This window comes from Homalodisca vitripennis, unplaced genomic scaffold, assembly GCF_021130785.1.
Source record: "Homalodisca vitripennis isolate AUS2020 unplaced genomic scaffold, UT_GWSS_2.1 ScUCBcl_6360;HRSCAF=13540, whole genome shotgun sequence".
Taxonomy (NCBI): Eukaryota; Metazoa; Arthropoda; class Insecta; order Hemiptera; family Cicadellidae; genus Homalodisca; species Homalodisca vitripennis.
In genome coordinates, this window is record NW_025782482.1 from 1 (window position 1) to 18,118 (window position 18,118).

General features: G+C 31.9%; 1 protein-coding gene across 1 annotated transcript; it reads right to left on the reverse strand.

Annotated features, from left to right (window-relative positions):
- Positions 1-7,727: 7,727 nt before the first annotated feature.
- On the reverse strand, positions 7,728-16,815 carry LOC124373776 (4-hydroxybutyrate coenzyme A transferase-like). The gene is made up of 2 exons (XM_046832115.1): positions 16,641-16,815; positions 7,728-7,939 (listed from the first exon to the last, which is right to left on the reverse strand). The coding sequence occupies exons 1-2, from the start codon at positions 16,735-16,737 to the stop codon at positions 7,743-7,745; spliced, it is 294 nt and encodes a 97-aa protein (XP_046688071.1). The 5' UTR covers positions 16,738-16,815; the 3' UTR covers positions 7,728-7,742.
- Positions 16,816-18,118: the final 1,303 nt, after the last annotated feature.

Here is an 18,118-nt window from a genome sequence, read left to right on the forward strand (position 1 = left end):
TTTTATGCAATTAATTCTTAAGCACTGTGTTACAAATTTTAATATAGAGTTTAATTGAGATAGTGTTTAATACATTGGATTACTTGTTCTCATCTAAGATACAACTAAACAAATATGGTTAAAAACTGAGTTGATTGATTTGGCATTTTTAAAGCTTGTTCTTACAGGTGTAGGAGAAGTACACTATCTCTATCCTGGCACCTTATCAGCTACTGATAGCTCATATGGTTTGAGTGACAGTCTATATAGTTGAGATCCATGGTTCAAATACTGTTAGTGGCTGAACTTTTTTGTTAAAAAGAGGAAATATTTTAATAAGGAAATAATATTTATATATTTTCTTTTTGCTCTGGAAATAATTTTATACTACCTTCAGTTAGTAAAAGAAAATAAAATAAAATAAATAAATAAATAAAAATTAAAAATGGGAAAAGATAATTCTATAAATAAAATGTCCAAACGGTTGGATAAGAAAGGAAGTAGTGAGGAAGAGTGGAATAAGTAAAGGTAAAATGGATTGTTTACATTATATCTTCAAAAGGAGAAATTTTCTGTACAAAAAAGGAATTATCTCAGTACATAAAAGTCAATAACTTAAAATTTAAAAATTAATAATTTTAATTTCTCCACAAAACAAATTAATGCATTAAAAGAAGTGCAACTAAATGGACACAAATTACTTGTCAGACAGTGTGTTGTCATGTGGTAGTATTGATATAGTGCCAATACAAGCATTAGCTGCCAATGTAATGTCACACAATGTGGAAAATCTGCTGACTCAGTTATGACCCAAACTGAAATTGACTACACATCTCTACACGTAATAAACGAGCTGTTGGAGTAAAATGGGTCTCAGATGACATCCTGTATAAATATTTTGATTTCCTCTACACTCTTAATAATTCATTTATAATTATTGAATCCGGTCATTGGCCAGGCTATTAAGGTTCTAAATGAGTATCATCATTTTCTTGATAATTTCAATGTAAATGACAAGGATTATCTCATTGTGCCAATAAATGATGCTCAGGTGTTGACCACTGCCAGTGGCTCACATTGGAGTACTTTAATGTACCAACAAGATTACTAATACCTTCTACTACTATGATTCAATGCATAACTACAATCTTGATCATGCTAAGACTGTAATGGGGGAAACTCTCAAGATACGTGAAACATACATAGTGCAAAAACTGTTGGTAATAAATGGTGTGCAGCAAAAAAAAATAGCTATGACTGTGCCATATACTCAGTGCTTTTTGTGGAAGGAATTGTGTTGGGTATTTTGAATAAAGAACCACTTGATGTCAAATTCATTGAAAGGTTACAGCTTAAAAAAATTTATATTGTTTCAAAACGTTCACTCCTAGCTTACACTGTGATTAATATTAACAGCTCTTTGTCTTCAAAAAATGAATTGACAGCACTGGTGAGGGCAAGCTTGGGGAAGCTGGGGGTTTTGCAGGGAAAGGGATGATCTTCAATTGTTAAAAAAAGATTGCTTGGACACAAAAATTAGAAACTTGGAGGGTTCAGAGCTTGAGGAACAAAATTGCTGATTTAAATAATGAGCTTAAAGTGAAGAATGCTTTAATTGGAAAACTGGAGGTAAAGAGGAATGATAAACTACAAGAGAGAAATCACAAAGACAAATCCCAAAAATCAAATCAGAAAAAAAATTAGAGACGTAAAGGTAGAACTTTATGCAGACAGCCAGGGAAGAGAACTTCCAGAGATAGTTGGTAAATGCAGTGGAGGAAAAATTAGTATGGATGGATTGGTAACACCTGGTGCTGATATCTGTCGAGTGTACAATCAAGCTGCAAAATCTCATGAACACCCTCTCATATTGTTAGCAGGTGATATGATTAAAAGATCTCCTAGATTTATATATGAAGAAATGGAAAGTAAACTCCGAACTTTAAGTATGTCAAGATCCATATTTATTACCACTATTCCTCCTCGCTTTGATGTACCTCAGAACAACTCAATACATGATGACATAGCAATGGTTAATAACTACATACGAGAGATCGTGGTGAGGATGGATCGAGTTCATCTCATTGATTTTGGATGCTTTTAGAAGAATTCATTTTACACGTCAAGGATTACATCTTAATTACAAAGGCAAAAAAGAAACTTAGTTATATGATAATTGATTCTTTAAGTGAAATGTATGACATGAAGAACACCAATATATACAACAAGAATACAATGACAGGTCTTCCTGTAACTTTGACACTGTCGGATGTGTCTTTGGCGGATGAGCTGGATTTTACCAATTAAGATCGTTGAAGAGAATATTAACAAAGTGTTTCAGGAGTATCAATGTGATGAAAGTGTGGGTTTCTCTCATTGTATCTCAGCAGATTTAAATGATGAGAGAAATATGAGTGCTGGAATTGCAAGAATGTTTAAAGAGAAATTTTGGAAGGCCCTCAGTCAATGATTGTATTAACAGCCATCTGACCTGTCAAAAAACTGCAAAGGGTACAACAATTTTTGGTTTGATTACCAAATCAAAATATTTCTACAAACCCAAACTAGATGACTACAATTTAGCTTTCAGAGAGTTGATACAAGAATTTAAGAAGAGGGGTTAAAAAAAACTCATTTGTTCACCCATGGGTTGTGTGAGGGATGAAATTCCACCTGAACACTTTGTCATCAAGATTATTGAGTTTCATAAAATAACAGGGGCCTCAGTTGACATCATAACGTATGATGAAACATGCCTCTCGGAGGTTAAGAAGTGGCCTGTCTTATTCTAAACTTTGTGAAGAAATTGAGAGACTCTCTTTCTAACATCTACCAGCAGGGAGAGAGAACTGAAACAGACCCACTGTCTGATGCTCCGGATATGGCTACAACAACTGGAGTCCAGGCTGATGTTGAAATGATCTCTGATGATGACCTTCTTCTGACAACTCCTATGCCATCATCCTTGCAGCTGTACAGAAACCCAGATGAAGTGCAGTGTGTGGTGAAATCAAAGGCATTTAATTGAAGTGACACTTCTTTCTCCAGTGTCTCATATATGTGCTAACAAAGAGGAATGTAATATAATTATGGATAGTTTAAGTTCTTTAAATAAGCAAATTAGATCAGACACCAGCCAAAAATGAGTCACCTTTAAGTAGTCCTTTTTTGGGATGGGGTTCACCAGAAATAGCTTTAGATAAATCTTTTTTAATGAAAGAAACACAGGCAAATCTTCAAAGATGATTGCATTCAACAATTATAAGAGATCATTATCAAAGAAGAAATATCAAAAAGAAATATTAACCTGGTTACCAAAGAGTCTTGTAATAATAAAAACAGTAACAATGAGTTTCGATTACAAAATTCTAAACTAACAATATTGCTTCAGAATATTCAGCACCTTCCATCACGTCTAGATATACTTCAGTGCAATTTAGATGAAATTAAACCTGATATCATAGCACTTACGGAACATAATATGTCAGATGCTGAATTAATACTTTTAAATATACCAAACTACTTTAAGTCCTCTCATTTTGCAAAATGCTTAAGCACTGGAGGTGGTGTTGTCATTCTAGTACACAGAAATTTGACTTCAAAAAGTGTCAAATTCCAGTCAAAATGACCGGCAATCCAGTCATTATTAATTGAAAAAGAATTTGAATGTTTGTGTTTCTGAGATTTAAAATAGATAATTATTCATTCGCACTTGCTTGTGTTTACAAGAGCCCTAAACATTGTTATGAGGACTCCTTTTTGGCTAAGTTTGAGTTATTATTGGAGATATTAAATAACAAGTATGAAAATGTAATTATAAACTGGTGATCTAAATATAAATGTTCTAAATGTGGATAGTTCCATATATAAACAGTTTGTTAATATTCTTAGGGTTTATAATATGATTTACACTGTAGATTTTCCAACAAGAACTTCAAATAAGTCACAAACACCAATAGATAACTTCATAACTAATATAAAAAAAAGAGTATTTAAATACATATGGAATTATAACTCAATTGTCTGATCATGATGCACAGTTGCTGGAAATTTTTGGAATAACAAATCAAAAGAATCTAGTTTTAAGAAAATTCACAGCTAATAATTATAATGTGTTTTTAAGACAATTGTCTCAGTTAAACTGGTGTGAAGTTTTCCAGGCATCTGTAATTCACAAATATGATGTTTTTAGCAATTTGTTTTGTTACTACTTTGATGTAAACTTTCCTTAAGTATTTACCTCTAAGAAATTAATGGAAAGTAATAAATGGGCATCTGAAGAGCTGAAATGTAGGAGAAAAGAAATAGTTAAATTAAAGCATGAATTTAGAATTACTAAAAATAATAATATTAAATCAACCATTAAAAATTTGAAAAAAGAGTTGAACCAGTCTATTGCCTTGCAAAAGAAGAGTTATTATGATAGTAAAATTTCTAAAGCGCCTAATAAAGTTAAAACTACTTGGAATTTAATTAATTATGAAGTCGGTAAACAGAAGCTTTCAATATCAAACATATCACTTGCAGTGGACGGTAAAATATTGACAGACCCAACCTTGGTTGCTAATATTTAAAATAATTTTTTTGTTGAAGCAGTCGATAGCTTAATACTTCCGAGCATTTCCTCCCCAAACCATGAAAGCAATATTGGATTTCAGCACTCAAACCAAATTTTCAACTACTTTTAAAATTTTAAAAACCAGTAAATGAAGTTGACTTAAAAAGCATAATTTCATCATTTGAAAACAAATATTCGTCAGGATTTGATGAAATTTCAATTATTGTTCTAAAGCAGTCTTGTCCACTAATATTAAAACCCTTAATACATTTGGTTAATTCTTCTTTGATATCAGGAATTTTTCCAGATAAGCTAAAAATAACTAAAGTAATTCCTATTTTAAAAAAAGGAGATCCAAATGATCCTGCCTGTTATAGGCCAGTGTCTCTCCTCCCAGTTTTATCAAAAATATATGAAAAAGTTGTTTATAACGTTTTTAAATTATCTGGAATCTAACAATTTCTTAAACAGTCAACAACACGGTTTTCGATCTGGACGATCTACAATTACCGCTGGTATTGAGTTTATTGATTCAATAATCAATTCAGTGGATAAGGGAGAACACGTGATTGGAGTATTTCTGGACTTGACCAGAGCATTTGGACAGTGTGTCACATTGTAAATTAATAAGTACTCTTAAAATTTTGGGTGTTATGGGAAAGGAACTTGCGTGGTTTAGTTCTTACCTTCAAAATAGGATGCAATACGTTGAAATAGAGCATGTTTCAAACAGTACTCGATATTGTTTTAAAAACAAATTCAATTCAAAACTAAGAACAGTAAAGCATGGAGTCCCACAAGGAATCAATATTAGGTCCACTTCTTTTTCTTTGTTATATAAATCAGTTGCCTTTATTGGTTGGAGAAAGCTCTGCTGTCTGTTTATATGCTGATGACACAAATGTGGTTATCTCAGGAAAAAGTGTTGAAAGTGTTGAGATGTCCGCTTTTATAGGTCTCTCAATGATAAAAGACTTCTTGATAAGTAAAACCCTTTTTATTAAACTCAAACAAATCAAATTTTATCTCTTTTTCCACAAAACAAGCTCTAAACAGGGTTCAACCCAACATTTTCATTGAGGAAGAACAATTGCTAAATGCTTGCAGCACAAAATTTTTAGGATTGATTATAGATAAAAACTTAAGTTGGAATGAACATGTGGACTATGTTTTAAATAAAATTTCCAGTGGTCTATATGCACTGAGACTATTGGCTAAGGTTTGCAGTGTAGAATCTCTAAAATCAGTTTATTATGCTCTCATAAATTCCCACATTGCTTACGGTATAGCTATTTATGGAGCTACCACATCACATAATTTATACAAAATTCTAGTTAAACAAAAGCACGCTATTAGAATTATAAAGAGATTAAAGAGGAGAGATTCAGTTAAGCATATTTTTAGGGAACTCCAAATATTTACTGTCTACAATCTATACATATTTGAAACTATAAATTACGTTGTGCATTTCTGCAGTCTTGCCTTAACAGAAAGAAAACATCAATATAATAGACGGTTCAATATATCTAATGATTCTCATCACTTGGAATTTTATAAAAAGAAAACCTCGTACATGGGGAAAAAGTTTCTAAATCATTTACCAATTGAGTTGAAAACTAACTACAACACAAAAAATTTCAAAACTAAACTTAAAGAATATCTACTAAATAAACCTATATATTCATTCCAAGAATTTTTGGAAAGGGCTAATTGACTGGTTTAGCTCAACATGCCTATATGTATTTACGTATGTATATGTCTGTGTATATGTATTTATGTATGTATGTATATGTTTATATGTATAAGATAACTATTTATTACCATAAATTATAATGAATGAATGTTTATTCCAGCAACTGTACATGAAATACTTAAAAATTATAATAGTGATCCTAGTACTAATGCTTATGTTGGTTAATATTTTATAAGTTGATGGTAGATAATTTTTTTATTAACTATGATTAACTCTATTCATCATACAATCTGTGCATTTGTTTTATGAATAAAGAATTTCTGAATCTGAATCTGAGTGTGTTATCTCTCCATCTCCAAACATTACAGTATGTTTTCTTTCCATCTCCATGTGATACAATACTGAAGTGAATTAGTTAAGTTAATTCTTAACACACATATGGACAGAAGAGTGAAAGGAAAGTTTGTGTGTGCAACTTCAAGGTGCAATCAGTCCCAACCTTGAACGCTTGTTGGACCAGATCCAAGTGTGTCCACTACGCCAATGCCTGATCCCGCTGCATATAGCTCCCTCACTTCCATCTCTACAACAGGCCTGTCCACCTACTCTCACTCATGTTTTCACCCAGCAATGTTTAATGAACTGTGATTTTGCATGATAATAGTGTCATGGCTCTATCCATTTATATTTACACAAAACCTGGGCATTAGTGAAACTTAATTTTCAAAATCTCTAAATTTAGAAAGCACGAGAGTTTTTAAATGAAAATTTAATATAAAAAGATGGCTTAAACAAAAATCTTATTTCCCTAATTTGTAAACTGATATTGTTCTGAATAATAAGCAAGATTATTGCAAAATTACAGATTCAGAAATTGAACATCACACAATAAAATAATAAACCCAGATGTGAACTTAAATTTAAATTATTGTATGTTTAAGGATATTAAGAATGTTATGTCAATATTCTTCCTATTTACACATTCAAAAAATCGTAATGGTTTTTAACGTTGAATATTCAGTATAATGAATTCAATAATTGGGCCATTTTAAAGTTAATCCAAATAAGAGAAACTATGTCAACATAAATAATACAGGCATTCACAAATCGTCATGTAATGACTGTAAGATAACAAGTTTTACCTTAGACAATCTGGTTTTTCATCCCGCAAACAATTTACTGAACGCCTTCCTAAACCAAAACTATTGACAGAGTTATCCAAGTTTACAGAACACCTGTTTGATGAGAACCATGGCATCAACAGTCATAATAAAAACTTAAGAATATTACACAAATGTAAAAGAGGCCTTATTATGAATGCCTTTAACAATGACAAAATTTATGAAGCTACAAAAAATCACCAAATGATACTCTAAATAAGGAATTAAAATTCAATTGAAATATTTTATTTCACAACCTATTTTATTTTAGTTTTAGAAGTACTACAGATTTAAAGCTAAGGGTTAGGGAGCATGGAAGGATACACGAGTCTTAAGAGGAAATTATGTGTTGTCATAATTTATAAGTGCAAGTGTAAAACAGTCCAGTTGTAAACATTACCTGGATCATGGCAACATCAGGTTTCACAATCTTACGGGTGAACAGCAATGGAATTTCCGAGAGGAAAATAGGAATGGCGTCAGATCGGCCCTCAGCCACACCCTTCCTGACATTAGCGGCCATGAAGAAAGACATCGAACGAAAGATACCTAACACAAAATACCTTATGTTATTAAATATAAACTCACTATCCATGAATACATAATATACAATTAAACAAAACAAAAGGTTTTAGACACTTTATATTAATGACATTTTTTGTTAAAATAAGAAGCACTACAGTATGGTTAAAATTTTGATACTGCTAGTCTTAGACTCGTTAAGGGGACTCTCTAATTCATAACTAAGACTGAAAGCAAAAGTGTAGAAGATTATTGATCATAGCTCAATGAATTGATCAAAACCCTTATCCTAAGTATTGTTGTACGAGTACTTCTCACATTTCACTTAGTTTCACTAATTTTCTTAGTTTAAATATTTTTATGTTTAAAAACACATTTGTAGAGTAATAAATAAAGAAACAGGAAAATTTCATTTTATACATATCATTGGTAAAACAGCAACCAATTTTTAAACTGACTATCAAGAAACATAAATACACATTCTGCTACAATATATATGTTAATTAATTACAAATAATAGACACTTAATTTCATAATAGACTTCTTCAATTACCTTTTTAAACATCTTTCATAAATATAATCATAATAATAAAAGTTTAAAAACTTAGCATCATAAAGTTATGTACTATGAAGATTGTGACCAAACACATTTAAAGTTGTTCCATATAACTGATGTATATAAAATTGCCTATTGTCTACACAATCATGTTAAAACTGTTAATGGCAATCTCCAACAAGCTTGTTTTTAAGTATTTGCATTATCTTAACAATATTGAAAAATGTTATTTTTAATGTCTGAGGAAAATCGATCAAACATTAATTCTGGTAAAATATAACACTAAGGGAATCTTTAATTATACTAGTAGTTAATTTTAATTTGTTACAGGTTTTGTTGAAACATAATCCCAATTATAGGAGTAAGAGTGTGTTTTTTAAGTAAAGTCCGTTTGGACAACAAAAGGTTATTTAAACAAGTAAATTTCTTTTCAGAAAGTACATATTTCACTCTATTTTTCAACATAGTTGCCAAGTTTGTTCAAACACTTATCATAACTCTCAACCAATTTAAAAATACCCTCTTCATAAAAACTTGTCGTCTGCTCTGATAACCCAGAGTTCACTGCCGTTTTCACATCGTCGTCATCATTGTTATGGTTGCCACTGAGGTGTTGTTTGATATAGAGGAACAGATGATAATCGCTTGGTGCAAGATCAGGATTGTAGGGTAGGTGGTCAAAAACTTCAGAGTAAAAACTGTCCAATAAATCGCGGGTCTGACGTGCAGTGTAAGGTATTGCATTCTCATGGAGAAGGACAATTCCCTTTTTCAGCATGCCGCGTCTTTTGTTTAGAACAACTGTGCGTATGATTTGACAGCATGCTTTTGCATTGATAGCAGTTCCTCATTGCATGACGTCGACCAATATAAAAACACCATGTCTATCCCAAAACACCAACGCCTTGACTTTGTGCTGGGACAGGGTCTGTTTGGCCCTCACCTTTACAGGCGAGTGTGTGTGTTTCCACTCCATGCTCTGTTGCTTCGATTCGGGCGTGATATACGAAACCCATGTTACGATGCTTCCAGTTACGATTTGACTCAAGAAGCCTTCACCTTCTTCGTGGTAACGAGTCAAGAACTTCATCGTACACTCAAATCTTTGTTTTTTTGTGTTACTCTGTTAGAAGTTTCGGGACCCAACGGGAGCTCAACTTTAGATGTTCAGAAATAATGTTGTAAAGCACTGATCTCGACACGTCAGTAAATTCATTTGAGAGACCTGTTATTGTGAAGCGCCTGTTCTCACGAATCCTCACTTTAATTGAAGCCACCAAATCGTCTGTAACCAAAGAAGGGCGACCGGAGCTGTCCTCATCATGGACGTTGTCACGGCCATCTTTGAATTGTTGTACCCACTTAAGCACTTTGCGTTCATTCACAGTATCACTGTACACTTCGCAAATCTGTTGATAAATTTTTGTAGCAGGCGAGTTAATAGTCTTAGACATTTTGAAAGCACAGAACAGAAAATTCAGAACCGTACAGGTTAGCTACAGAGCTGAAACTGAACACAGTTGTTCCCGAGGTATGCCGGTACATGACGCTTGCGGTATGAGCATCAACTATTATTGTCTACAACAAAAACCTTACTTAAGGTTTTAAGCTCCAGCTGAAATCTCCAGTGAAACTGGAAATACAACTGTTGAGTGCAGACAAGCTCCTACATGTGCAGTACTTGAGTCCGTCTCTGCTTGGAAAGATCCGGTTACTTTGGTGACTAGGGCATCGCACGAGTATAATTGGCTACAAGATCTCACAGTCTTCCCGGGGTTGCCTACAGTTGAAAATACACAAGACTCAATTCCTGACAGAGTTGAAGACATCACTTCTGTGGTCGGACAGTCTGATGACTCAACAGCTGGATGGACCAACAACTCACCAGCCATGCGAGACAGTGGCCCACTAACCGATGATCACACAGCAGGTGGGCAGACCATCAACCCACCAACCCAGCAGGCCAGTGGTTTTACCGACCAGACAGTCCAGTAATGCAGTGGATGGGCAGACCATCAACCCACTAACCCAGCAGGCCAGTGGTTTACCGACCATACAGTCCAGAGACACAGTGGATGGGCAGACCATCAACCCACCAACCCAGCAGGCCAGTGGTTTACCGACCAGACAGTCCAGTGAAGCAGTGGATGGGCAGATCATCAACCCACCAACCCAGCAGGCCAGCGGTCCACGAATTGGACAGACCACAGACACACTACACAATCGGGATAACGACGCATCGGATGAGTCTAGTGAAGTGGTGCTAAATGAATTTCTTGAGTGCTCTGATTATGGAGAAATTTTTTTAGCAGGGCACAATGTGGAGGCAGGTCTGACTTAGCACTGGGGTTGTCCAAGTGTACCTCTGGGACGTGGGAGAAGCAATTCTCTATTTTTCACCAAAATGTACACCATTTGCCATCACGAATCAATCTATTAAAAGTAATAGCAGATGAAATTCAACCAGATATAATTGCCCTAACAGAACACAAAATGACATATTCAGAACTTGAAGTTTTAAATATTACAAATTATAACAAAATTTCACATTTTTCTAGAGCTACCTCTATTGGAGGAGGTACCCTGATTTTAGCTAGAAATTATATTAAATGCAATACATTTTTAATTCCCTCTATACAATCACTGCTGACTGAGAAAGAGTTTGAATGTTGTCTTACGGAGGTGCATGTTGGCACATACTCTTTTGTGTTGGCCTGTCTCTACAGAAGTCCTAAATATTGCTACATTGATCCTTTTTTGTCTAAGTTGGAGGTTTTGTGTAATATCTTGTGTAGTAAATTCAAAAATATTGTATTAGTAGGAGATTTCAACATTAATGTTTTGAATAAGGATACTGTTTACAACAAATTCAATAGTATTTTAAAATCGTTTAACTTACATTACAAAATAGATTTTCCAACCAGGGTCACTTTAGAATCACAAACAGCAATTGACAATATTATTACAAATCTACCTTCTAATAAAACTAGAGTCTCTGGCATCATAACACACATTTCCGACCATGATGCACAGATAATTGAAATTTTAGATCTTGGTGAAAGGGCAGAACAGTGTAATGAATAAATATATTAGAAAATTTACACAGAGTAATATTAAGTCATTCTTAAGCAGCCTAGCAAATACGGCATGGTCGGATGTCTACCAAGCACCAGTGCGTATGAAATATGATGTGTTTTATTCTATTTTTTAGTTATAATTTTGAAGTACATTTTCCTAAATTGATAGTCACCAAAAAAGAAAATCACAAAAGTAAATGGATAACTGATGAAATTAAATACAAGCAGTGTAAATTGATAGACTTAGAAAAAAACTGTAGGATACTTAAGGATATAAAATTAAAATCAAAAGTTAAAGAAATGAAAAAGGAATTGAAAAATGCTATACATATTGAAAAAAAGCAATACTTTGATCAAAAGATTAATAATTCTTGCAACATTTCAAAATCAACATGGCAATTAATTAAAACAGAAATAAATAAAAAACCAGTTTGTAAAAAAAAATATTACAGTTTTTTAGAGATATAAACAAGGAAGTTGTAAGTGATCCAATACAGGTTGGAAATATATTTAATAAGTTTTTTGTAAACGTAGTTGATAAAACAGTATTACCCAATTTACCTTCTAGAAATGAAAAACAACTAAATTTTCCACATGCTCATACGACAAATAATAGATTTAGATTTAATCAGATTTCAGAAACTCATTTTAAAAAAAAAATTGTCATGTCTTTTGAAAATAAACCATCATCTGGAAATGATGAGGTTACTATACAACTAATAAAACAATCTCTTCCATTCATTTTACAGCCATTAGTCCACTTAATAAATTCATCTCTAATTTCAAGCTATTTTCCGAATCAACTAAAGATTGCCAGATTAATCCCAATTTTCAAAAAAGGTAACCCAAATGACCCCTCATGTTACAGGCCAGTGTCTCTTCTTCCTGTGTTTTCTAAAATATTTGAAAAAGTAGTTTATATTCAATTAGTGAATTATTTAGAAAACAATAAATTATTAGATAAGCAACAACATGGCTTTAGATCGGGAAAGTCCACTACTACCGCTGGCATTGACTTTATTCAGTCAATAATCAACTCGGTGGATAGGGGTGAAAAGGTAATTGGAATTTTCTTGGATCTCACACGGGCATTTGATAGCGTCTCACACCAAGAACTTCTAATCTCTCTTAACAATCTAGGTATTCAAAATAGAGAATTATTATGGTTTGAATCATATTTTAACAGAGAGGAAACAATACGTGGAAATAGAACACACATCATCTAAATTAAAACCGAGCAGGTGTCACATTATAAGAAAATATAAGTCTGAAATAGAAACCATTAAATACGGAGTCCCTCAAGGATCCATTTTGGGCCCATTACTTTTCCTCTGTTACATTAATGGACTACCTAAGGTGGTTCCGCAGGACTGTGGCATTTGTTTGTTTGCAGATGATACCAACATCACCATATCAGGTAATTCAGAAGAAGATATAGAAATATCTTCTCACATTAGTCTAAATTTAGTTTTAAAAACAATATTTAGATAACAAACAATTACTCTTAAATTCAACTAAATCAAATTTCATTTCGTTTTCCACTCAACAATCAAGAATAACACCCAAATTTGATATTAATTTAAATAATAATGATATATCCCAAGTTGAGCACACAACATTTTTAGGACTCATAATTGACGAGAATCTGTCATGGAACAAACACACTGAGCACGTAATTTATAAAATGTCTTCTGGTATCTATGCACTCCGACAGATGTCGCAGATTTGTAGTATACAGACATTGCGGACTATATATTTCTCACTAGTACATTCACACTTAGCCTATGGAATTAGTATATATGGTGCAACGACAAAGAAAAATTTAGAAAAAATTTTACGCCAACAAAAGAGAGCTCTTAGAGCAATGTTTAGACTAAAAAAAACAGAATCTGTCAAAAATTTGTTTTCAGAACACAAAATTTTAACTGTTTACAGTCTATACATATATGAGACAGTGATATATATAAAACAAAATGAGAGAAATGCAAAACCTACAAAACTTTTACATCATTATAATACTAGATTTAAAAGAAATGTCCCTCAGCACAAACTAGAATTTTTCAAAAAAAGAACTGATTTTATGGGCCATAAATTTTTAACAAAACTACCAACAAAAATAATAAATGAACAAAATTTTATTAAAATGAAAAAAGAGTTAAAAATATATTTGATAAATCTGGCTCTGTACTCCCTTGATGAGTTTTGGGAGGGAAGGTAGATTGGGAATGCCTGGTATGTAATTTTAGTATTTCATGTATATAAGCTTCTGGATTGTTTATTTCTTATTACATTGTATAATTTTAATTTTAAATGACATATAGATTAATTAGTATATTGTAAAAAACTTATTGACACTATTCATGTAACACGCTGTACTATGTACGAATAAAGAATTTTTGAATCTTGAATCTTGAATCTTGAATCTTAAAAAAACACACCTTGTATACTTAATAAATTACATTTAAATACTTAAGTATTAATGACAAAAAAATACAATTAGTCTATATACCAAAGAAAAAAATTTGCATTAATAGTTTTTTAAAGTCCATTACTTCAGTACGAGTAATTTATCCAAAATAGTACACTAAATTTAAGACAAATAATTTGATAGTGGTTCTTATAAGAAAATGTCAGAAGTTATACAGAATAATTAGTAACAGTATCATTTAAAATCAAGCAGCCAATTCAGATGAATTACTTGTCTCAGAGATAATTTGAAGAACTCTCATTGATAATTGAGGAAAAGGCCAATATGATTCACATTACTATTCTGTTGAAACACTTCATATAATTCAGAAAGGATTGTAACATTTTCGATGTTTGTGTCAAACATATTATTAATAATTCATATGAAATAAAATTTAAAAACTAAATATAAATTTTTGATAAATTATTGATGAGGATTATTATCTTGTAATATTGAAGTAAAATACAAATACAAATACTCCTTGAATACAAAGTAAAATAGTTTTTGCTAATCTAAACATTTGTTTCTTTCAAACAGATTAAATACTGTGTTTTACTAAAATGTATATAAATCTGCAATATTATTTATAGTCTGGTGTCCCATATAAAAATTAATTAATTTGAAAATTTCACTTACAAATTAAAACATGATTACTTAGTTTTATTGTATCCATACTATCTATACTCCAAGTTGATTGTTAACAATTTAACAAGTTACTTAAGACGTAACTTGTTCTTATCCTTTTTAAAAGTTCTATGAACTGTTATGAAAGTGCATATGTTTTTGAGGTCACCTTAAGAAAAAGTAAGAAAAGGGGTTTCTTTTAAAATTATATTACTGAAATGTAGATAAACGTTTAGTGATTAATCCAGTTTGTTCCATTTATTGCCTGATTTTTTTTAATCAAAAGTTCCATATGATTCTATGATTTATAGTAATATTTACTCAAGTCTACTGTAGCTATAAAACCATCTTGTGTATATACTGTAGTTTACATGTTCTAACAAGTCACCTCAAGAGAAAAATAAACATAATAACTAGTATATCAAGCACTTAGTAAAAAAATATATATTTAAGGTAAACTTTACTGTAATCCATCAAGTCAAGACTATGTTTCAGGATATTAATAGAATAAAACACAAAAAGGGACTTAGAACCTTAAATTTTCTATCTTGCTCTACAAACGTTTAAACTTTCAGCTATTTCAGTGGATTCCAACAAAACATATAAATTTTAAAATTTAAAACAATTGTCAACAAAATAAGAGCAGTAGCTAGACTCCACAATGTTTCTACTACAATTGATATGTATTTGCTCTCATTATCTGATTTCATAATGAACAGTATGCCTTCTGTCAAGAGTTGGCTTGTTATGTTTTCTCATAATCACTTGACAAACAAGTCTGGCCTCGAGATAAGACATGTGATTACGTTTTATGCAGGACTTAACTGTTTCTTTTAGTACATTCTTCATGTACAGTACTCTAGAAAATTATCTCTAGTACAATGTCTCTCTTTGTTAAATACACACATTACTTATTATATGTGTATTAGTTAATTAATTGCAAACACATTTAAATACATTTATATTTTTTTAACCTAGATAATTTATTTTCATTATGAGATTTTTGTACTGATATGTGTACAACTTTTAACAAAACCCTAACATTGCTCTAGGTTGATAAAGTCACTAAAATATATATCTTAATATCCACAATATTTTCTCAAAGTTCTTCATTTAAAACATGTCTTTTGACTATATGACATCAGAATGAAAGATATTATTGGTATTAGAGCCAGTTTATAGTTTTTTAGGCTGTAAATGTTCTCGAGAGTTGATTTAATTTTTTTTTTTATTCTGTTTGTCTGTTAAATATTATGAAATATCTCACAGCTTGTCTGGATGTGTCTGCTTCTAAGTATCTATGCAGGATGGTTTCATCTAAGTTTCTTAGGTTGTAAAATCTTGTTTGTGTTCAATTTTTCTAAGTTCCACCTTTTATATTTTATATGATTCCATTGGTTTTAAACATTTGTACAAAGTGCTTAATTCATTATTCATAGTGTGTCAGTGTACAGTGAGTAGCGTAATGTAGTTTATACAGCCTGCTATGTACAGCCTGTTATATGCCACCTGCTATGTACAGCCTGTTATAATCACCTGCTATTTACAGTCTGCTGTACAGGCAAGAGTACTGCTCTGTATACCTGATTTATTTTGAATTGCTTAGTATTATTCTTAATTTTATATAATGATTAAGTCACTTTTGATAAATGAATACTTTTCTCCAGATAAGAGGAAAATTTGCAAAATATCCCATCATTAAGTTTACATCTAGCTCAACAATTTCTTGAAATATACTGGTCAATAATTTTAATAGGCTTAAACACAATAGACTGTTTTATATTTCAATAAAAAAACATATTTAACTATCATTTTATTATAAACACAAAATATAAATATATACTTGACATACAGCTAAAAGCAGCATGACAGACACAGAAATTTATCAGTCTTAGTCGGTAAATTTAACTCAACATTTTACAGGAAATAATTTGAATTTTGTCTTATTCTCTTTATTGTTAAGTAGATTGATGAAAATTATTTTGACTGTAGGCCATTGGGTACCTGCACAGTCCTCGTTTGTGTAGGGAGCATCACCCTCAGTGTGCATGTGACAAACTGTGACACCCTTGAGTCCTGCACTCTTGCCGTAGTCTGTCATTGCCTTGGCCAGTTGGATGGGGGTGGCGGCAGCCCCACTCAGGAACACAGTGTCTCCTGAGAACACAAGAAGGACAAATTAATTATTAGCGGCTTTAAATTATTTCACACACACAATAACATGACACGTTACTTTTGTAAGCATGTTAATTTTAATGTTATTGAAACAATTTAAGAATAATTCAATGAAAGTACCAGTCAAGACTAGAAAAGTTTTATTAGTTATGAGCATAATTATGACTGCTAAATTGATACCAATAGCTGTAGGCTACATTCTGTACATTCCAAAGAAGTTAACAGGATCTATGTTACTTGTATGGCCTCTTGTCAATTTTATTATCCTTCCACTAAATTTGTCTTTAAGCTTCCTGTTCTTTCATTATCCAATTTTTGTTACTAACAGTTTTCCCTATAGCTAGGAATAAAGCTGCAATGCTCTAACAAAAAACTCCAAGAGGTCAATTCCCATGGAGGTAAACAAAATATTTTTTCTGTAAATGTGGACATATGAGACTGAAGCATGTAATTCAGAAATTAAAGTCTCCTAGCCTGTCTAAACCTCATATCAAAAAGGTTTTTCAATATAATTTTGATTAAAATAATCTTACAAGACATGGAATACAGCACAATATTATTTTAATCATCATTATCACATTACATTATTACAGAATTAAATTGTCAGATATTAAGAAGTACAACAAATAATGTTTAAAAATTTATAAAATATGTACTGATTAAACAGTACTAAACAACTAACTGTGCATGAGTGTTTTGCTATGTATAGATCATATCAGCTGACCTATAACAATTCAAAAGCAAGTGCATGTACATCAAAAAGGTATGTAGGAAGTATGAAGCATAATGAAATAAAGGCATGATCTTTGAAGTGGATAATTTTACTTTAAAAAGAAAAGATTGAAGAGTTGAAATAATAAATTAACCTGTAATTAATTTGTCAATTCCAGGATTTAGCATGCATACATAAAGATTAATGCTTTTAATACTACTGCTGGTAATGCTAATTGATTAGTACAGGAAAGAAACATTATAACACCATTCATACTAGTATATAATAATTAAACTGTAAAATAACAATAAATTGCTGTGTTGTCAACATTCAGATTGCAAGATACAGTTGGTGAGTCAGCATATGTGTGACTCATGTAGTGGACAATGTTCAGACTATGATGCCACTCCTGGGTGGCTACACTACTGTAATATAAACTGGCTTGATTTATACTTTCAGATGTCTGACAGGGCACGATACAAACTGTGCTGTGTATAATAAATTATTTGAAGTAAAAATTACATATTATTTCTAAACATGTTCACTTTATTGGCTGAGCATTAGCGAAGTCTATCACTTGAGGAACATGAAACAT

Excerpts from the sequence above, each read along its gene's own strand:
- LOC124373776 (XM_046832115.1), bottom strand. The coding sequence starts at position 16,737 with ATGACAGACTACGGCAAGAGTGCAGGACTCAAGGGTGTCACAGTTTGT. Across the intron at positions 7,940-16,640 it reads CACAAACGAGGACTGTGCAG|GTATCTTTCGTTCGATGTCT; the intron begins GTACCCAATGGC and ends ATTTTGTGTTAG.